This window comes from Ursus maritimus, unplaced genomic scaffold, assembly GCF_017311325.1.
Source record: "Ursus maritimus isolate PB19 unplaced genomic scaffold, ASM1731132v1 scaffold_11, whole genome shotgun sequence".
Lineage (NCBI taxonomy): Eukaryota > Metazoa > Chordata > Mammalia > Carnivora > Ursidae > Ursus > Ursus maritimus.
In genome coordinates, this window is record NW_024423453.1 from 13,498,845 (window position 1) to 13,521,303 (window position 22,459).

The window sequence follows — 22,459 nt, forward strand, 5'->3', positions numbered from 1 at the left end:
CAACTTTATGTCAGGTGGCAAAGTATGGAAATCTATTCTTTACTCAATATTTGTTGTTGGGTACCTTCAAAGTACAAGAAAGATGCAGAGATGCTGGTAGCTTAGGAGGGCTGTGTGATTATTACAGGTGTTCTTAGGGCCACAGGAGATTCAAATGTGTTTGAAGGCCTAGGGGACGGAGCTAGAATAGGAAAAAGAGAAACAGGGGTTTCAAGAAAGAGGGAATAATGATAGGACACAGTCTTCCCTTCATCACCCAAAGAATTTATAACTTATGCTAACTGATTGAGTAGAGCACCCCTAGAAACTACTCCTATTGGCTTGTGTGCACAGGTGACAGAAAGAGTGTGAGCGAGCCCTTGTAGCTGAGGCAGTTGCTGACCATTTTATGCCTTTCCTCCTTGCGCTAGGCAGATCAGTGAGACCAGAGAATTCCTGAATTTCAGAGAGTGGGTTGGTAAAGGGTGAAGCTTGTTTCTTTCTTTTTCTAAATTAATTTTTAAAGATTTTATTTATTTGTCAGAGAGATAGAGAGGGCATGAGTGGTGGGAACCTGCAGGCAGAGGGAGAAGCAGGCTCTCTGCTGAGCAGGGAGTCCAAAGTGGCACTCGATCCCAAGACCCAGGGATCATGACCTAAGCCGAAGGCGGATGCCTAACCAACTGAGCCACCCAGGAGTCCCTGAGAAGCTTGTTTCTCACAGGCGTATGTTAGATCGGTGTTAGATAAAGCCTACAAACACTCCTATTGGGTAAGGAGAAACAGTGATAAGAAGTGAAACACGGTTTTAAAAGTAATGAATATTGGAGATATAAAGGTTGAAAGCTATTGTGACAGTATGTTTATTGCTTCCCCCCCTGCCATTTGGCCATGCAAACTTGTCCCTTACATGGCAATTTAGAAAGAGGAATCCTAAAAAGTGCCGTTGGGATTGCTGTCTGATGATTGAGAAAGTCAACTTAGTTCCTGTATATTTTACACACACACACACACACACACACACACACACACACACTCTCTTAAAATGATGCAAGCCAGAGAGAAAAATCATGCATGCCATTTAATTCGATTTCTTTTGGTTTCAAATAATTACTTTGATTCCATTCATAACTTTTGTGAACGTTTATTTTGAAAAAGTGGTTTGTGAACTGGAAACATAGTTCTTTGTTTGCCAAGGCTGAGTGTAGCTTACAATCAGAGACTATTCTCTGTAAGTTCAAAGAGTTTAATTTAATGTCCTGTACCTTAAAAATAGAAAATCATATCCTGACATTTGCATATATCAAACATAGGAATCCCTGTTTGCTGAGAAAGCAGCACAGCTAATGCAAGAACGTGAATTCAAGAGAGTTGTCAAATGCTTCCTTTTTCTACAAAAAGGGGTGATGTCTCCGTGGATGGAATCTTGAGTCTATCAGAGACTTCAGATGATCAGTTATTGTTTGGAGAACATCTTAATGAAATGATCATCGATCAAAGAGCAGTAAGCAAGAATTAATTCTCTATTGATTATTTCCATTTTGCTTTTCTTTAGCTAGTAAAAATTTTTTAAAAAGCAGTTTTATTCATTGTAGCCAGTGGGGGATTACTTCTTTAAATAATCAGAAACTCTGGCTCCCCCTAGTGGTCAGGAGATCTAAACTACTGTTTTACGTGAGCTTTCATTTCGTTTTTGTCTTTAGTTTTGTGAATTAGGCATAGCCTAAATATTCTGTTCCACGTGAAGAGGGCTTGTCTAGTGGCAAGACTAAATGGTGAATCAAAAATTCGGAATTTAATGATACCTCCACGCCTCTACATTACCAGTGCGGAAGCATGGCGGTATCGGGTTCTGTGAAGGCCTGACATCAGCTATGATCAGATGAACTCCAGGAATGTTAACAGTAAAAACCCAAACAAAAGCAAATCTGCCAGGTAAGGGAAATTTTACCTCTCATGCTTCTAGATAGCCCATTTGATCCACTAAGAATGGTTTTAAGACCTTTTGCAATTAAAATTCAAAAAGAGAATTAAATGGAATAAATACCTGCTTTGAAACTAGACTGGTCTGGGCTTGAATCCAGCTCATGCCCTTTGGCAAGTATGGAACTCCTATGCCTTAGCTCGTCCTGCAACAGGAGACCAGTAATAATCACCCTCCATGGAGCTGTTGGGAACTTGAAGTGAAGAAGGTATGGAAAATGTTGCCCTCAGATTTGTAGCAAAGGATGTTAATACAAAGAAGACTCTTACTGAGAGGAGTCTTGGTTAAGGAAAGGACTTGATTAAATCACATTTTTTCAGCTAATATGACCACAGGTTAGCTTGCCTAAAGTCTCTCAAACCACAGGGCCCATTCTCCCTGCCTAAAATTCCCCTAATAATCACACAAGACTCATACCTACTTGTTCATTCTTTTTATTTTTACAAAGCATAGCAAAATGAGTAAACAACTGACAGGTGAAGAGTTTGCACAACAGAAGACCACCCTGACCATCTCTTGATTTTATGGGGAATCATAGGTGGGGAAGGTGTTCCTTTAAAGTGATTTTGTCATAGAAGAGTCATCGGAAATGGTTCTCATGGTGGGGGAGAGGAAAGACAAGAAATCAACATTCACAATTATTTAAAAGGACTTAAAAGCTAAACATAATATACATAGTAACTCCTTTATCCTAGTACAAAAATAGTGCCAGAAACTATATATTTGTTCAAATATATTGAAAAAGGTATAAGAATACAAATAGATATCAACAGTGGCTAGTGATGATTCATAAGGTTTTCTTTTCTTAAACTGTAATAGAAATTTATATTTTCAACTATTTACACTGCTTTCAACAACATTTATTAAGACACGTTTACACAGGCTTTTGAGAAACATATGGAAGGGTGAAGTGAGCTTTAATACTTTCTTCCTTGCCCCCTGTAGGGGAGCAGAAGGGGTCCAAAACTGTGCACAATTTAACAATCTAAAAGAACTCTGAGTAATCTCTACCTGCCTAGCATATGGAAAAAAACTCTATATAGTGGAACACATGACTCCTTACATAATGTGTTCTTTAAGCTATCAATAGGCTAAATGATTCATACTTGTAAGAAGACAGGATATTCACTGATGAATTCTTAGTAAATTCCAGGTAAAGAAGGTCCTTGGGGGGAAAAAAAGAAGGCCCTTGGAAAACTGTATATAATACATATATTATAGATGACAATGCAAGTGATATAATGTACCCTATATTTTCAGGTTCAGTTGGCAGGGTCAGAATCTGGTAAGTCTCTTATCTAGCCGTTTTCGCAGACTGTGGGCTCCTTGAGGTCACTGCTCTGTCTCCGCGGTGGAGCACAGTGCCTGGCAGGTCGCAGGGACTCAATAAAGGGTGGACTGTCGCATGTCTGATACTGAGCAATTCAATTATACCACCTGATTTCAACTACAGTCGTTCACAGGAGAGGAACAGCAATTATACCCTTCCCTCCTCTCATCTTAAAATCAATCGTGTAAACAAAACAAAACAGAACAAAACAACAGCACTGCTTGTGATGACCTATCAAGTGTTAGGAGTAAAATCTGGTGAAAAACAGAAATATTGAAAATCAAATTGGAGTAGGTCTAACATTTGTGCTCTATGCTGAAAGTAAAGGCACTTTACTGCTACGTAAGAATAGATCTGTTTCCTCCCAGAACCCAAGATTTCCAGTATATTTTCACACACTTTCTAATCTCAGTACTCTTATCTAAGGAAACTATTCTTCACAATTAAGAAATCAGTGGTGACAACATCACTTTCCAGAGTTTGTACCTTGAGGCAAGGTACTCAAAATCTCATACTCACTAGTGATCTGCATGAGAAACCAAATAAATGTATTGTCTTTTTTTCATTCTTCAAAGCATAGGAAGTGACATGTGGGATTAGATACCGTGTTCTGTAGCCCAATATCCCGCTTCTGACAGTGGTCTCCAGGGCCCATTAGGGCTGACGCAGTGGCTGCCTTCTGTGACATCCTCCTCGAAGACAGAGGCTTGGCCCAAACAGAGGTTAAGTGACTCACACAAGTTCACACAGGACTGTGACTGGTGAGGGCCAATCCTGTGAAAAATATAAGGCCGGGCAATTTTATACACATTTTTTAACAACTTAGTAAAATAGTGGGCACTTTTTGGGCTGAAAATTGAAATCAATGGCATGTCATTCAGCTATAACTATAACAACTTTAATCTAGAAAAAGAACAACTTCTTACTGGTTATGGGTAACATAAATATAGAGCAGGGGAAAAAGGACTATAAATATATTTTTTCCAACTTGGTAAGATACTGGAAAAAAAATATTCACATAAGAACAAAAGCTTTGATTTGTGCCCATGTACCAGATAATCTATGTATGGAATGATTTTCCTTAAAAGTAAAAATTATTTGAAGCAACTAACTGGTCCTTAAGAAGCACTCTTCTTCCGTAAGAACTAAAACTTCCAACAATATAGGCATGGTGCTACCCAACTTCTTTTAATTGCTAAACTAGTAAAGTAAAATAAACCATTATCTAAAGGTAAACCAAACAATTTCTAATCTACATATTATCTTCTTGCTTGTTAAAATGACACACAGACAAAACCTCCATACATCTCAGTGACCTATTAGATGGGTCTAGACAAACTACTAAAGTATATGATTACAGATTTTAGCATAACTGCTAAATCACAAGGTGTATGATAAAAAGGTTACTAAAGACTGCTATTCTTGAAACAGTTTTTCTATACTAAGGAATTACGCATGCATGTATAGGTGTACACCAGTATATAGATACGGCATTTTAGTGACAGCTTGTGTAATTTACACACCAGTGCCACCAAGAGGCAACTTTATAGATCTCACCTACATGACATCAAATAAAAATCAAGTAACATCCTGAAAATACAAGTATTACAACAATTATACATACAGCAACAGTTGGTAAATTCCTAGACTCGCCTTTACCACTGTAAAGTAATGGCAATGCAATTTGTTTTGCTTTTTTTTTTTTTACCTGAATGGTAAGAATAAAATCACCTTATGTAAGATTCACTCAGAATTTTAAAAACGTAATGAATATGTTGAATTTTAGGCAGTTTAGGGAAAAAACAATATGAATGGGAAACAATGTGTTTAGTGGAAGTTACTTTGAGGATGCTGCACCGTGTCCCCAAGAGATTTTCTTCCCAGTTTAGTGACGGAAACTCAGAAACTTTTTTTCGTGGTTAACAAATCAGACAAACGCCTCTCTTCCTACTTTCCCTGAGTCTAAGCATTCCCATATGTTTGGGACAGATTTTTGCTTCCTGCTCGATTTGGTATCTCCTCCTCCAATAATGAATAAATGTGTATTCATGGTACACAGGATCAGTGGGAACCCACTCAAATGGGCTCAAATCTAAGACAATGTTAACATTTTCTAAATGTGCTAAAAGCTCTGAGAAGTAAATACGAATACCTATCAGCCCAGGGTCAGCATTCAGTGCACACACCCACACTTCTGTGACTTTGAGTCCACTAGTCCTATAAACTGAAATAGGGCAGTTACTTAAATGCAAACTCAGTACTCTTAAGTGTTATTCGGGCCTCAGCTTTCTTACCTTTCTGCTTCCTCAATTTAATTTTTGACCCCAGTATCAAGGATAGCTCTGTGCTATTTATACAATTAAAACTATTCTCTATATTTCCTTTGACAAAGAAAAATAATGATTCATTTTACCTTTTATCTGCAGTCATATCTCACCTCAGGTCAATGCTCCAATTATCACTTTTATTCTCCGTTTTCTGTCGAGACTTACACTGTTCACTTATAAACTATGATTTGTAAGGAAAACGATAAGGAAGTTATTTTAAAAAGGAAATTCAATGTTCTAAACACTGACTCTCAGAAGAATCTTCCAACAGAATGTTTCCCTTCACTGACAGATAGACATGGCCATTCCATTTCTCGATCACACCCATTCCTCAGCAAAGTCAATGACAGGAAGTCTGTGAAATCGGTGTCTTCTCCTAAGGTTTCCCCCGCTCCATCAGATAGGGTAAACGGAAACGATTTTACGGGTAATCTTTGGATAGACGTATGTACTGAAATGAAAGAGTTCTCCCCTTCCTGCTCACTAACAAAAACAGCAAATCAATTAAACTATACCTTTTCTTTACAATACTGCCTGATAGTTCTTGCCATTAGTTTCAGAGTTTTAACTTTTTTTGTTAAAGTAATACATTGTTGACAGATATTATCCTTTCCCCTTAAAATCCACTAGGCCAGCACTTTTCTCTTTCCAATGAAGGTTTTAAATGTCACAGAATACATTCAATTTGCTCCTAGACTATTTTTGAGAATGGAAAGATTCCAAACATTCTTTAAAAGATTGGCAATTCAGAAAACACAAAAACAATTATTTAAAATCCCCAAGCAAAAACCAAAAAACAAAACCCCCCAAGCCCAAAAAACAACAACAAAAAACAAGTCAGTGCAAGAATTTTCACTTGCACTTTGCAGTACACAAAATATCACAAACAGAGCTCTTATCTGTGTACTAGGAGTGAGTGGGTGTCGTTGAGAAACTCAGATCAGTGGCATGAAACAAATATACAGAAAATAGGTAAGAGTCCCCTAAAAACATTTCATGCTGTGCTCTTAAAAGTTGTGCAAAAATAAAAATACAGCAGTGGCAAAGTATACACTCGATCTGTACAGTGTATAGCAAAACTAGACATACTGCCGAATACACCGTCTGTAAACTTGAATTCGGTGCGAACAGGCCGCTCAGTTCCGCTTGGCCTGGCTGCTCTCCCCATTAATCAGCGTTTTCTCCTGCTGTTCTGCAAGAGCCTGCCATTTTTGCCTGTTCTTTCGGCAGCCATCCAGCAAAGGGAAACAGTCCTCTGATACATGCGTCAGGGCCTTAAGAGGGAAAAAGAGAGCAAACAACTAGAAAGCATCCAGAAGATAAGCCCTCTTCCCCAGGCCTATCCCTAAGGGCCACAATCTACACTCATTTCACCAGCAGGCCCACTGTTGGGCTTTCACAAGGTGTGTGAACGAATATGCAGATCATTTATGATTGATCTCTCTTAATTTGTACAGACAAGGAGTATGTGCTGAGAGAGCATACACACACACTCAAAGTAACCTTATTGAGTTATGATAGAGACAGATCTGTATGGAACCCGCTTTGCGGGGAAACAGTAAGTTTTGCTTTTTGGTAGTACAGATGGCTCTCCCGAAGTGTGACTGTATCGGGAATGGTGTCGTTTTTGTGTTTTTCTATAAAGTAGTTTTATACAATGTACTTAAATAGACTTGTATCCAAGATCATAATAAAGATTAATTTATAATTCTCTATGGTATTATTATGTACCAATTATAGTACCATACGTATTTAGATACAAAAATGTTCACTGCAGGTTTCTTTGTAATAGAGAAACTCTGAAAATAACTTTAAATACCCACCAACAGGGTTGGGTATACTATGTTACTATTTTGCATCCTTTAAAAATATCACAGAAACACATGACATGGAAAAATATACATTATGATGTATTATGAATTACAAGAAAGCAAATTTGTTAAGTGGAAGAATATGACAATTTCATAAAGCATATACACGAATATATTTACAGTAGTTGCCTGAGTAGTGGAATTATAATTCTCTGAGTTTTGTACAATGAGAACATTATTATTTCTGTAATAACTAATAGTAAAAGTACATATCAATATTACTTAGAATTTAACAGCAGATCCGAATGAAGTAAATCCTTGCACACATATGAAATGTAGGATAAAACAGTTACCGAATTGTGAAATGTCTGGATTAGAAGATTCTAGGGTTTCTTTGAGTCTTGACATTCTGTGATAGCTCTATGATAAATGCGGTTTTCCTAAATAATTAAAACTTAAGAGAGTTTCCTATTTAAACTTTTAAAACAAGGCTATTGTCTACTTTCTGTACTTTGGGCATAAGCATCTAAACCAGCAAACTGGATGTTTTAGGGAGAATATCCTTACCTAAAAAATCAAAATCCCAAGCCAGCAGGTATAAGGAAGTGGGAACTTGTAATATTTGTCCAACTATCTCCTTTACATCCTCATAAAAACTTTAACGATATTAAAGCTACACCATACGATGAGAAAAGGTTGGACAACTTTTTTCTTTATTTAGGCCTCAACTTAAAAGAATATGCTGACAGAGTGTGCACAGCATCCGTCCTGAAGTAACACTGGCATATAATGCTTTTTAGTGTTCCTACATCAGTCTGCTAGGGCCTAGCTCAGAGCAGGCACTCAACAGATCAAAGTTCTTGAGAAAGATCCAATATAAAATGTGTTCCTTATTCAATGCAAACAGCATGTTCATCAGCAAAAAAAGAAGAGAAAAGAAAAGCCTAGAGTTAATCGCTTCAATTTACTTGAGGTTTTAATTCATAACACAGTTCTTAAGTTTAGCAAGTCTAGTGCGTTCATATAAATACCTCATATAGTTGCAAGCAGATGGCATCTATGAACCCAACTTGCATACTTGGGATTTTGTTTTTCTTCTCCCTGTTCATTAGATCCTGAAAAGACAAACACAGAAACAGACACAGACACAGACACACACACACACACACACACACACACCTGCATTTACTTAAAGAACACAATGCAAGTTGTCTCCAAAAACATGAATCACTGGGTTAGCTGAGGAAGGCCAGATACTTGCCTGTCTCCTTCCCCCGCAAGTCTCCTGCACTCCCTGCCAGCACCGGGCTCGGGGAGGCCCCGATCCTCACTGCCTTGTTCATCCTGGCTGACTTTTCCCACACTAGCCTCGGAACTGATCACTAATCTAGAGTCAACCACTGACCCAGAGCTGACCACCGACGTGTATTTGGAGAACACACAGCTTTGAATTGTCTATTGATGTGGAGTCGCGCAGCCTCAGCTTGTGGAAGAAGCCACCGAGGCCACAGCTGATTACAATTCAGTTCATGCAGCGAGCTTTCTGAGTGACGATTATGCAGATGTCACTCTGCTTACTCCCAGGAGGTCATGGCTGGAGCACCAGACGAGCCCAGCACCGCCATGGGAAGCAATGAGTCTGTCTCAGTGCTTGTTTAAATGAAGCAAATTCCCCATTAGCTGGGATCCTCACTCTGCGACCCACCACTTTTGAGGAGGATTCTGAGCCTCTGAATGAGCCTACCATTACGTTAGAGGACGCCGAGCCGTTGTGAAAAGCTAGTGAGACACGGGATGTGCCCAGCTGAGGCTAGAGAGCTGAGTGGACGGAACTGCACACAGAGGGGAGGTCATGACCATGTCCCATTTAATATGGGCTTAATAAATGTCCATTTGAATTGAAAAAAAAGAAGACTCTATGCTTCATTTTCAGGAAAAACTCATTCCAAAAAAGCCAGAAGTGGTTTGAGAAGAATCTTTTTCTTGTTTGTGAGATCCATACTTTACGTAAAAAAGGTGGTATGTATCAAAAACCTTTAAAAAATCTGTGCCCTTCAACACAGCAATTCTGGGAATTTATCCTAACAAGATAATGAAAAAGGCACAGAAAACATTAGCAACATAGACATTTATCAAAGTGCTACTGGTCATAGTGAACATTGCAGACATGACACCAAAGGAAGTAGGCAAACTATAGTTCTGTCTATTTCATGTGATCATTGTAAATAATACACATAGAAGCATTAGGACCAAAATAGCTTACGTATTTAAATAGAAAAAACAAATTACAAAAAAGTAGGTACAATATGATGACCCATAGAGTCTTTTTGTCTTATTTGCTTATGTTTTTTTTTTTAGGATTTTATTTATTTATTTGACAGAGAGAGAGAGCACGCACAAGCAGGGAAAGCAGCAGAGGGAGAGGGAGAAGCAGGCTCCCCGCCGAGCAGGTAGCCTGATGCAGGACTCGATCCCAGGCAAAGCCAGACCGCCTAACGACTGAGCCCAAGGCAGATACTTAATGACTGAGCCACCCAGGTGTCCCTGCTTATGTTTTCTGTAATAAACACATATAATTCTTTTAATGAGAAAAATGTTTTAAAAACTAAAATGAAAATAAATTGTGTTCCTAAGATCCCATAGAAAGTATAAGAAGTCTACACTAAACAAGTGTCTTTGAATAATTCCTACCAACAAGGTCTCATACTTACAGCAGGCTCTATGTTGAGTTCTTTTCTCTCTCTGTCTCCTTGGTCAAAAAATTCAGTCGCTACAAGTTCTGCTATCTGAAATAAATAACCGATTAAGTTTTGGCAATTAAAAGCATTTAAGTCTGTAGAGACTTTGAATAAAGATAATAATATCCATCAAAGCTAGCTTTCAACCACATCAGTAAAATGATAATAAAACAATAATGGGTAATAGAAATTATATTTTGTTTGCTTTTAAATATGTGCCTAATCACAAAGGCTAGACTTTATAACCTGTAATTAGGCGGAAAAAAGCAACACATGGGGAAAAGGCAGTGTGTGCCCATCTGTGTGCACGATCAATGAGGTATTTGTTAAGCACCTGTTATACCAGGTGCTGTGGAAAACAGTATCAACACAGGGGTGTATATGGTGATTGATGGATATGCCTTTTAAATTTATTTTAATCTCCATGTTCCTCCTCTTTTCAAAAATTTTCCTTTGGAGCCCCTGTTCCTTTAAATTGAGGTACTCAGAAAGCTCAATATGGGCACCAGTTTTGTTCATTACTACCAGGTTGCTCATTATTTTTAAGCCCTTTTAGAGGATGGAGCTAGGACGCAACAGAAATTCATACAACATTTCAGTTCAAATTCAGGACTACGACATTTCTGCCCAACCTATCCGCCTTTACCTTTCTACTTACGCTGACGATCCTGGCTCTCAACAATATCAATACAATTTTTTATTTGCGTTTATCCCACATCATCTACAACAGTGATTGAATATCTATGCAGAATTACCACTAATAATAAGAGTACTGAAGACAGTTTTAAAGCCTTTTTTGGTAATTCCTGTTTGTTTTTAGTGTACATCCCATTAGAGATACATGGTCAAATTGTTGTTTTAATGTCACTTGGAATGAAATATTCCTTTCAGTATGGCTTTGCAACCAAAATCAGGTTTGTTTCACTTTACTTTCAAGGCTTAGGAATACTTAAAATTCAATGTTATAATTTTAAAAATGATTTACATGGTTCCAAAGTTACATCTACAAAAGCAGTACACTCAGCAACTCTAGCTTCGATTTCTTTTCCCTAAGTCCCTCCTTCCCTTATTGGGAATCATTAGCTTTTTTTTGGTTAATCCTGGGTTTTTAAATATATGAAGCAAATATGTACATTTATTCATATTTTACCCTTTTCTTAGATAAATGGTAGAGTATAATATACTTTTTTCTCTACCTTGCTTTTTTCACTTAAAAATACATTCTTGTAATCACTCCATAGTAGGATATAAATAATCCTCATTTCTTTTTACAAAGCTGCATAGAACTCACTGTGTAAATGTACTATAAATTATTCAATCAGTGCCCTGCTGATGAATATTTGGGTTACTTCCGGCCTTTGCCATTATAGAAAGCACTAAAGTGAATACCCTGGTATAAATATCTTTTTATATTTTTTCCAGCATATCTTTGGGATAAAATTCCTAGAATTAATGGTACATGAATATGTGTATTTATAAACTTCCGAAGAGTTATAATATTTTGCATTCCTTGTTTTTCCTCAACTTCCCCAACAGACTATATCCTAAAACCTTTGGATTTTGCCAACTCAACAAGTGAGAAATGGTATCTCAGTGTTGTTTTTTTTTGAGGAAGTAGAATTTACATACTGTGAATCGCAGAGATCGTGAGTTCACCGTATTGACAAATGCATATAACCATGTAGCAAATACGCCGCCCGAGATACAGACTCCGTTTATCGCCCTTATGACCTTTCTCAGTCAGTTCCTGCCCCTTCTTTCCTCCCTCCCCTCACAATCACTATTTTATTTCTTTCACCAGAGATTAGTTTTGCCTAGTCTAGAACTTCATGTAAATGGAATCACAGGTCGTATTCTTTTGTGTCCGGCTTCTTTTGCTCAGTATAGTGTGTATGAGACTCGTCCCGGTTGTTGCACGTGTCGGTGGTGAGTTTCTTTTTATTGCTGAGCGGCACCCCACTGTATAAGGAATATACTACAATATGTTTAGCTATCCTCCTGCTGATCGATGTTTGGGTTGTTTCTAGTCCTGACTACAGTAATCTCCCTTACCCCCAGTTTTGCTTGTCATGGTTTCAGTTACGCGGGGTTAACCCCAGTCCAGAAGCAGATGTTCCTCCATCTGATATACGGTCAGAAACTCACCAGTAGCCTAACGCTACATCCCAATGCCTCTGTCATGCACCCCACTACCTCTCAACTTTATTATCTCCCATCATCACAAGAAGGCGGGAGAGTGCAATATAATAAGAGACAGAGAGGCCCCACATTCACATAACTTTTAGTATAGTATATTGTTAGAATTGTTCTATTATTAGTTATTGTTGTTAATCTTACTGTGCCTAATTTATAAATTAAACTTTATCACAGTTATGTACATATAGGAAAAACCATAGTATATAGAAGGGTTCAGTCCTCTCTGTGGTTTCAGACATCCCCTGGGGGTCTTGGAACGTGTCTGCCACAGATAATACTACTGTATTAGGAATACAGCTGTTACGAGATTCTATACAAGCTTTTTTGGGTCAGTCAAGTTTTATTTGCATTTTTGCTTATGAATGAGGTTCTGAGGACCTTTGCAAATGAGTAAGAGCCATTCATATTTCATCAACTTTTTGTTCAATTTTTTGGCCCATTTTTCTGTAGGGTTGTTGTCCTTTTTCTTCTCTATTTTTTACCAGTTCTTTAATAATGGGGTATTAACTATGAAATATAAGTTGCAAATATTTTTACCAGTTTCTCATTGACTTTTACTTTGCTTATAGTGTCTTTTCCCATGCAAAAGTTTATTTTTTTCATTTTTATGTAATCAAATTTATCTTTTCCGTTGTTTCTGCATACTGAGCCATAGTTAGGCAAGTTTTCTCACTCCAAAGTTATAGAAGAATCCACAGATGTTTTTATTTAGTACTTCTATGGTTTAATTCTCTACATTGAACTTTATGCTCCATTTGGAATTTAAGTATGCAAAGTACATCCAATTTTGTTTTTTGCCATCTGGTTATGGAAGATGGGAAAGTCACCCTAAGATTATTTCGTAAAAAGACTCTCTTTTCCCCACAGTTATTTGAAATGCTATCTTTATTATATACTAAATGTTCTATGCAATTCTCAATGCTCTATTGTGTTCCACTGGTCTGTCACCAATACCAAACTATTTTAATTATACAGGCTTTATAGTATTGCTTTTTATGTCTGGACCCCAACCTCATGGCTCTACCTTTTTGGAATCTGATTAAGAAGATAGGATAAATGAAAAGACAAATTCCCTCTTCCATCCTCTTCCCTATTTGGAAATGTGCAGATAGTCCCATTTATGACGGAGCAGGACAGTCTGTGAAGACCACCTTTCCCGAGTGCTTGCAGCACGTCAGCTTTGGCACGTGGAGAGTACATTTCTGGTCTTGTTTCCTCAGCATGTGTGTTTCATGAGATGAACCTGTCACTGGGCTCCATGACCATGCAGCTCAGAGCCCTGACCAGCAGCAGACTGTCTTGGGTAGTGCATTTAGGATTAAAAATGCAGTTGCAAAAACCAAAAACACAATAGACACATCATTGTAGGTACAGCCATCCCTTTATGTACAGCAGGACCTTTACTGGCCCTGCAAAATATTACGGCAGTTACTTATTTAGAGAGAAGGGTATATTTCTAGCCTCCTCGCCACAGGCCCTGATCACATCCTTCCTGACACCTTACATCAACATTTCCTATATTTATAAGCCCCAGGAAATGTTTAAGTTCTACTCATTAATGCCTACTTAGAGCTGAGGCATGCCTCGTAGGCTAACCATAAAGAAAAATCATAAAAAGAAAAATAATTTGCTGCTTCTATTTTTCAAGGTTATTTTAAAAAATGTGCTAAAAACATTTCTAAGTGAGCCAGAAGCGGTACTGGAATTAAAGATTATCAACAGCTACATTTTTGCTGTGTTAATACAGATGCTCTCTTTCTTAGTACATCGTATAAATATTAGTACATGCTAAGGACTCTTCTAAAAAAGGAAACCTATTTATGTCCAATTATCTGCTTTTTATACCACTTAAAAACTAGATAAAAAGTTCCACAAATACTTCCGAGGCTACCTTTAGAATACAGACTTTTCTTACTTTGACTTTTTAGTCCCTGCTTTTACTGTCAGCAAGCAACATACCCGTTGTTGAATAGGCCAGGGTTTGGTAATGGCAGAGAGATCACAAGCTGTCATCAGCATCGCTCTGTTAGGGGAAAAAGAAGCCCAATGCTATGAGTTACTTTTTATGCAATTATATACTCTCAGTAAATAGTTAACTGGTAAAAAGGTTAAATTAAAGTCCCCTAAGCTATGAAGACGGCAGCTTATAAAGACTAAAGAAACCGAAACAATTTCTACGGAAGTGTGGCTGATTCAATGACAGCAGAGTGTCACTGTTTTGGTTGCCCACACAACTGCTGGAATTTGCCCTAAAACTGCCTCATTTAGCTCCAGATTGGCACAGGGAGAGAAATTACTAAATTACAAAAACTCGCGTGCTATTACTATTTTTTTCACCTTGGTATTCCATTCTCAGTGATAGTAAGATCAAAACACATTGGTTACTAATAATTAGCCATTAAAGGATAACATCAGATACCCTATTGATAGAATCCCCAGGAGAGCAAGAATTACGTCGAGTCATCCTAATGCTGAACTCAGCACATGTAGTGACTTTTAGGTGAAAAGCTCTGACTTACAAACAGTATCTGCCAGAGAAAGAGGGAAATGAGAGGACAATGTCTGTCTTTCTGTTGGTGAGAGCAGTGAGAACCCTGCTGGACTCGGGCGTCGATGGCAAGGTGCTCTAGAACTCAACAGTGTAGCTACCGTGTGACAGCGCCTCTGTGCTTGGCGCAGTGTTTTCCCGGGTTGGACCCAGGTGCCTGTGTGTAATAATTTTGTCTGAAGGAACAGGCAGAAAGGCCATCACTGTAATATAAAAACACTTGTGGTGAGGGACTGTATCCCTCATCCCTGCAGGAAACCCAACCTAAAAGCACGTTCTCCTTAAGTGTGTAAGGCACAAAGTGCGTTTCTGCTGCGCCTCGACCTCTTCCACCAACTCCTGGAGAAGCAAGCACACCAGAGATATTTTTAATCACCGTGTAAACCCATTGTCATGAAGGACGTCGAGGCTTGCCAGTATAAACTGCCTGCCCCAAAGAAGACCGTGCCCCTCGGTGAGCTTCTCTAGAATCTGAAAACATGAGTGCGCACGGCGACACTGAGCTCTGGGACCGTCAGGACTTCTCCGCAAGCAGTCCCTCGGGTAGGACGCAGGACGGAGCATCGGGGCCAGGCGCAGACTTGGAACTGCGGTTGGATTTCTTTTTTGTTATTGGGATAAACTGTTCACTAACTACAGGAGCATGTCTATACTTTTCTTTTTTGTTTTTTTTTTTTAAAGATTTTTATTTTTAAGTAATCTCTACACCCAACGTGGGGCTTGAACTTATAACCCCGGGATCAAGAGTCCTGCTCTACCCGCTGAGCCAGCCAGGCGCCCCCACAGGTCTCTGCTTTTCGAAGGCACTGTTATGAGACACATTCTGAGGCTATGAAGTCAAGCATGATTATGAAGAACAGAACAGACAGCCGGGTATGTGTGTGTTGTTTCCTTAAAATTTGCATCTTCGTTTGCATGCTAAGTAGTAGCGATCCATTTAAAGAACAGCACTCTCCTTGGTGTTCTGAGTGGGGGGGGGACAGGGGGACAGGGGAGGGAAATGGAAATCTTGACGCTCTGATCGTGCTACTCCGTCATCACTCAAAAGAAGTAAATACTTCACAACCACCTTCTTGCTCCCACAGTCTTTGGGAGGCTATTTTCAGTTATTCCGTTACGAAGAACTGGGCACATGAGCGAGGAGACCTTATAGCTTTGCACTGATATTCTACCATATTGTAAAGGTCCTTCTAGGACAAAGGAGTGATTTATTCCCTTGCATTGGCAAATGCATTTCTTTTCAAATAAATATTCATATTCAGCCCTTTATACAACACTCTCGAGAATTCTAACAGCCTCTAAGATCATCACATTGTAACAAATAATTGCAATAAAATCTGACAGTGATAACATTAGCTGGGTAGCAACACTTCAGCTTTAAGGACAGTAACCCTACTTACAAAAACAACTCTTTGTGATGAGGATCTTCCAAGTTGAATTGATTTTTTCTTATAAGTTCAAAAAATTCTCCTCGTCTCCTTGAAAATAAAGAAAAATATTTGGTAGTTATGATGAGTCCCCAGGCTCTTATTTCTTTGGTTCACAAAGACTAATAGAGTAAATTTCTTTGGAAAAAAAATCTCTAATAGTTTTTTCCCATCTTAGAATCCAATATAGAAATCATCATTTAAAAAGCTAAAAATATCTCACTTTCCTCCCTTCTACATTTTCTTTGGGTAAAATGGATTACTTTTAAATTTAAATTATTTTAAAATGGTTAACTACAGATCACAAATAATGGTAATTTCAATTCTGAAACATGAGTTTCAGAAAATGAAACAATAGGAGTTAAAAATTTGATGCCAAGAATGACTTAAGAAATTTTAAGTGTATGGCATAATCAGATCTATATAGCTTCAGTTTAATTTCACTTATCTTACACATTATGGTATAGGGTAGAAAATGTTCGTAGTAATTACTCTACGTCACTATAAAGTGGCAAAGGCCTTCTGAAGCAAAGACCAAGTGAAGTGTACTCTAATATTCACTCAGTGTAGAGTGAATACCTCCTATGTGCCCAGCGCCGTTAAGCATCTTGGGAAGTTATAAAGCATGAGTCCTTTTGACAGTATTTGAAATCTAGTTGGAGACACAAAATAAACATGAGAAAAACGTATAAAACAAAATTGACTGTATGTGATTTGAGTACCAAAAATGAAAAACAGGTTTCATAAGGGTTCAGAGGTGAGACCCGTGTGTCCTGGAAAGGCTGGGAAGTCTTTGTGGTTACAGATACTTTTAAATTCTTGGTAATCTGATAATCTTTATTCTGCAATCATTTTAAATAAACTGAAATTTGCTGCGTTTTCTTTTATCCTCATTAACTTCAAAGTGTTCCAAAATCCAATGATGTGGACCCTTTAGGATGTGGTTACTCTCAGATGTACAAGAGTGGGTATCTGGCATGTGTTTCTCTGTGTCTACTGTGTTTGTGTTTACTTCTCATCTGAGTGGTTAAAGCCCTGGATGTGAATCGTTGTGCAGAGGGAGACAGGGTTGTTTGTGCTTCAGGGGAACCCCATGAGTGTGACCACCAGACTCCCCTCACTCCTACACGTGTAGCAAAGATCTCAGTCTGCGTGTGGGAAACTAATGCCAAGGGCAGCAAAGGCTTTCCCGTATTTAGAAAGGCAGTTTAATTATGGGCAAATGCATACACACGTGACAAATACTCCTCTAATGTACACTTTAATTTTTGAGTCCATAGCTTCACTAATTAAAGTTCTACATTAATACTCTTCTGCCAGAATCAAATAAAAAGAAACAAGATTTACTCGTCTGACACTTGGCTCCTTTTCCTGCCCACCTAGGCTTAGATGACCGTATGAAGGAACCGTAACGTGGTCAGAAGCTGGGGGAGTGAAGGAAAGGAGGACAAGTAAATGGGCTATATAACCTTTAGGTTGCACAGCCTAGCTTGGAATGACCTTGGGATGGTTATCTACCGTGTGCCGAGCTTCAGAGACATAGTAGTAGATCGACAGCTCAAATAACTCCATATTCTGTAACTTCTAGCATTAGGGGATATAAGTCAAGTAGAGTAGACTGTTATAGCTTTTATATAGTAGACTTTTCTAGCTTCCTTTAAGAAACTGCTCCATAGTTTGAAAAACAAGACATTTGACTTACTTGCCAGGACATTTGTCTTTATAATCTAAAAATTTCCCAACGTGCATTTTAAAAGTTTGAAACAATGCAAACACTTCCAAGACCTATTCATCTCAGAATATTTCTTAAAACTTACTTAATGTACAGTGCTAGGTCTGTAGCTAAAATAGCTTGCTTGATCATTTTCAACGTGGTCTTATATTCTTCAATGGAGAGGCCACTGAGAATCTGATTGCCCTTTATAAAAAAGAAAACCATCATTAGCACTCCACCTGGAGAAGCTGCTGACAAGAACAAAATCTGAAGACACAGTGACATATCTTAAACACACACCTAGTGTTCTGAACTCATGAATACAGAGGACACCTGCTTACTTAGAGTAAATGCCACGAAAGGATGTTTGGCCTCTGCGCTCCCACCCCTACCACCTCGTTCGATAAGAAAAGACAGCTTCATAATGGTGCATCTACCTACGCGTGCATGTTTTTCCAAATCTTATACTCCTTGGGCCTTAGTCCAGGCCTAAAATCTAATAACTATATATCCTTGTCCTTTGGGCAGGTTAATTGTTACAATACAACAGCACGAGAAACCTTTGAAAAATCAAAGCCATTATTAATGGACATGAGGAACGGAGCAGTGAAACTTTTAAACAATTGATTATTAAAGAAATCAGTTCTCTGTGGTTTTTGTAATAAATCAAAAACATTTTTTGGTGCAAATTTATATAATTTAACTTAACCTCGAGAACAGCGTGTATTCTTTAGGAACACGCCAATATGGATGCGTACAAGGCATGAACCAAAGGCGTGCTTACTGGTGATAAAAAGCAAGCATGGGTTGAAATGCCTGTAAGAAATATTGAAAAGGTGCCTAATCCAGGGGTAAATAATGGAAAATTTTTGCTATATAACCATTTTTTAAATTTCTTGTCTGTAATTTAAAGCATAGTGGTTCTCTCATCTTGAACTATGGAAAACATTCCTTGGGTACTCAGCATATACTCAAAATAATATCTGTCAATTAAGTCAGATGTGCTTCCTAAATCTCAGGTCCAAGAAAAAAACCCAGAGGTGTAAGAATAAGACCTGGAGACAAAGGATTTGTTCTGAAGACAGGGAAACTGCTGAGTGCAGGCGGCCAGGGCCAAAACACTGGTTCGAGAGTAACTAGATGCCGACATGTGTGGCGTGTATCTAATTAATGAATCTGATTGTAACCATACACATTGTTTTTATATGTATATATATATACACACACACACACACATATGTATATATATATATATATTTAAGATTTTATTTATTATTTGACAGAGAGAGAGAGAATGACAGTGAGAGAGGGAACACGAGCAGGGGGAGTGGGAGAGGGAGAAGCAGGCCTCCCGCTAAGCAGGGAGCCTGATGCAAGGCTCCATCCCAGGACCCTGGGATCATGACCTGAGCCAAAGGCAGATGCTTAACCACTGAGCCACCCAGGCGCCCCTACACATTGTTTTCAAATATGAAATCATTTTAGATTCTAGGCCAGAAAGAAAACTATTTAGAAAACAACTGCTGATACTTGTATTTATTTTAAAATAAAACAACTTCAAATAGAAAAGGAAATATCTTTCCTATTTTTATTTTCCCTTCCAAAAACAGAGACTGTAAATTCTTATGTTTTGGTGCTTACAAAGTCAAAATATATACGTGGTCTTATAATTTGAGGCTGGCCATTTATACAACTGAATATCTTGTAAGTAATAACATATTACTTAGTAAATTATGTTATTTAATAACATGGGTACCTTTGATAGGGATACTGTTAAATATGCTTTAGAAAAAGGTTAGCATATTTTCTTTCTTTAAGACTGAACAGAATATTAAATGAAAGTTTAATATTTTTAAATGAGGCACATAGATAGCAAATCCCAAGGAAAATACAGATGTTTCTACTAGCACACAATATATGATTCCTGGAAAGTCTCCATTCTGAAACACTACACACCAAAAACGACATGGTTTGTGGGACAAATAGTGCTGGGGCAGATCACATGGAACCCGTGCGACTTTATAACCAGAGCACAAAGCAGACTGAAGGCTGGTGCAGCTGGAGGTAACCTGGACGGCCCAGGCTGGCCAGTCCGGAGGCCCTCTGCGAACAGTCAAGACACACAAAACAGGGGAGTGGAAAGGCTGGTGTGCGGGGGCCGGAGACAGCGCGGATGGGACTGGATCACGGAGGCAGCGGGGCTGCTTAGGCGGGCACTGGAGGAAAAGCAACCGCCCACGAGCCTAAAGAGAGCGTTCAAAGCAAGGGAGCCCTCCTCGGGGGCAAGGGACCACTTTCAACATTCTTTGAAATAGGACAGAAAGGGTTCATGAACAAAAGCCAAGGGGCGGGATTTTTTTCTTTCTTGCTGAAGGTCAAAATTCAACTCCCCTAATTCTGGTAACTTACCCAAGAATGTGTGTAGGAAATACAACTTGAACACTGATGCTAACGTCATTCAAGCACCAATCACACGAGAATTAATTCATATTAAACAATCATATACGTTAGCAGTCTGTATGACAATCTGTATGCTGGTTGTGTAACTAACTCTTAACCCCTTGCCCGCAGTGAGATGTTTAGGGAGAGGTGAGATCGTGTTCCCCGTCACCTCAAGTAAGAGAGGAGCATGAAGTCCCTACCTATGTCTCCTGTGGTGTAGTGGCTGTGGGAGGGGCCACAGTGGTCTCGTGTCTAATTCCTGTCTGGAAAATCGAAAAGGCAAGACACAGGCTAACTAGCCGCTCTGAAAAAAACAAAACAAGACAAAAACTAGCTGCTCTGACTTCAGCAGCAAAGGAGAGGTTACTACTATATGGGATGGCTGGCATGCTCTGAGTTTTGGAGGCAGGGGGTTGCCTTCCGCCCTTTTTCAAGAGGACCTCAAAGAAGGCTAAAGAACCTTAGTAAGAAAGGAGCCCAGAGTGAGCAATCCGATTTTCAGGAGCTTAGGAAGGAGCCATAAATAAAGTAGCAGAGATGGTCATTCACATTCAAGAAACATCTGGTAGAAAAACCCCACAAGGAGGACGCCTGGCAGGGACCACGAACTTACCCACAAGAAAATAACTTGGTTTAAACACCTACCAGGTACAAAGAGCGAGACACTCCTAACAGTACCAGTCTATTGAGAATGTTCTTGCTCCTTTTCTTACCTATTTCCTCTCCCTACTCTGGAGGGGTAGGAAACCACATGGGCGTTTAGGAATGAGGAAGAATTTAGAAAAAAACACAAGGTAGGCAGGAAAGAAGCCAACCAGAGCAGGAAGGGGAGAACCTGAAACTTTAAACCAAATCTAGAAGCCAGACTGTTACACAGGACTGAACATTTTGGTTTCTAGATGGAGACCTGTATACTATATTCTGGAACTTAAGGTAATTAGAAGGCTTTTACTTAAAAAGAATGACCAGAAACCAGGGTGCCTGGGTGGTTCAGTCGGTTAAGCATCTGCCTTCGACTCAGGTCATGATCCCGGGGTCCTGGATCAAGCCCCATAACGGGCTCCCTGCTCGGTGGGGCGTCTGCTTCTCCCTCTGCCCCGTACCCCACTCATGTTCTCTCTCTCTCTCTCAAATAAATAAATAAAATCTTTTAAAAAAAAAAAACTTCTCTCCCTCTGGCCCTCCCCACTCGCTCTCTCTCTCTCACTCTCTCTCTAAAAAAAAAAAAAAAGAAGAAAAAAGAATGACCAGACACGTTACGGGCCTCCCAAGTTTTGCTCTAGGGCTCAGAGAAGAACTAGTCCCAGTGAACAAGCATAAAAAGATGGAGGTAAAATTGCTTTAAGATTATATACCGTGTATTGTGTTTGTTCCACATAATAGTTACAAACTTTCACTTTTTTCTGATTATAAAGGTAATACATGCATATAGCAGATAGTGTAAATAATGAACCAATTAAAATGAGAACATAAAAAGGATTATAACATAACTGGACAAAGACACCCTCTGTTAATGTTTTGGTGTACGTTATTTTATTTCCCTTCACATAAATTTATCTAGCGTGGCATATCATAGGCTTTTTTTACACTGATAAATATTCATTTAACCAAACTGTTGAATAGCTCTGTTCCTTAACATCACAGTTTGTGAGTGGTCAGAAGATTCAATAAAAAGAGGAACAGGCATGGTTTTGTGAAAGCAAACCTTCGAGAGCTGTATAAAACACTTCATTTGACAAAAAAAAAAAAAAAGAATTAACTGCGAGCCACAAAATACTAGCTTTGTTTGTTTGTTTCTAGTTTGCAAAACCAAACAGACGTGAGCAACCAGATAGCCTTTATCAGGCAACATTCAGACAGTCTTGGCCGCCTGGAGAAGCGAGGCTGGGATCTCAAATGTTTTGGCTTCGCCTCCTTACCCAAAAAGGAATAAAGCATGCTCAAGAATTTACGATGCTGGGAA

General features: G+C 38.8%; 1 protein-coding gene across 3 annotated transcripts in view; it reads right to left on the reverse strand.

Moving 5' to 3' along the window:
- Positions 1-2,381: 2,381 nt before the first annotated feature.
- The window catches only part of PDE5A (phosphodiesterase 5A), a 140,969-nt gene continuing 120,891 nt past the window's right edge, over positions 2,382-22,459 (reverse strand). For all 3 annotated transcript variants that reach the window (XM_040626273.1, XM_040626275.1, XM_040626274.1), the window contains exons 16-22: positions 18,158-18,258; positions 16,314-16,391; positions 14,325-14,388; positions 10,143-10,217; positions 8,463-8,546; positions 5,731-6,894; positions 2,382-4,067 (exon numbers count right to left, since the gene is read on the reverse strand). In XM_040626273.1, coding sequence (XP_040482207.1) covers positions 6,757-6,894; positions 8,463-8,546; positions 10,143-10,217; positions 14,325-14,388; positions 16,314-16,391; positions 18,158-18,258 — 540 coding nt within the window. In that variant the 3' untranslated portion in view covers positions 2,382-4,067; positions 5,731-6,756. The remainder of the gene's footprint in view (positions 4,068-5,730; positions 6,895-8,462; positions 8,547-10,142; positions 10,218-14,324; positions 14,389-16,313; positions 16,392-18,157; positions 18,259-22,459) is intronic.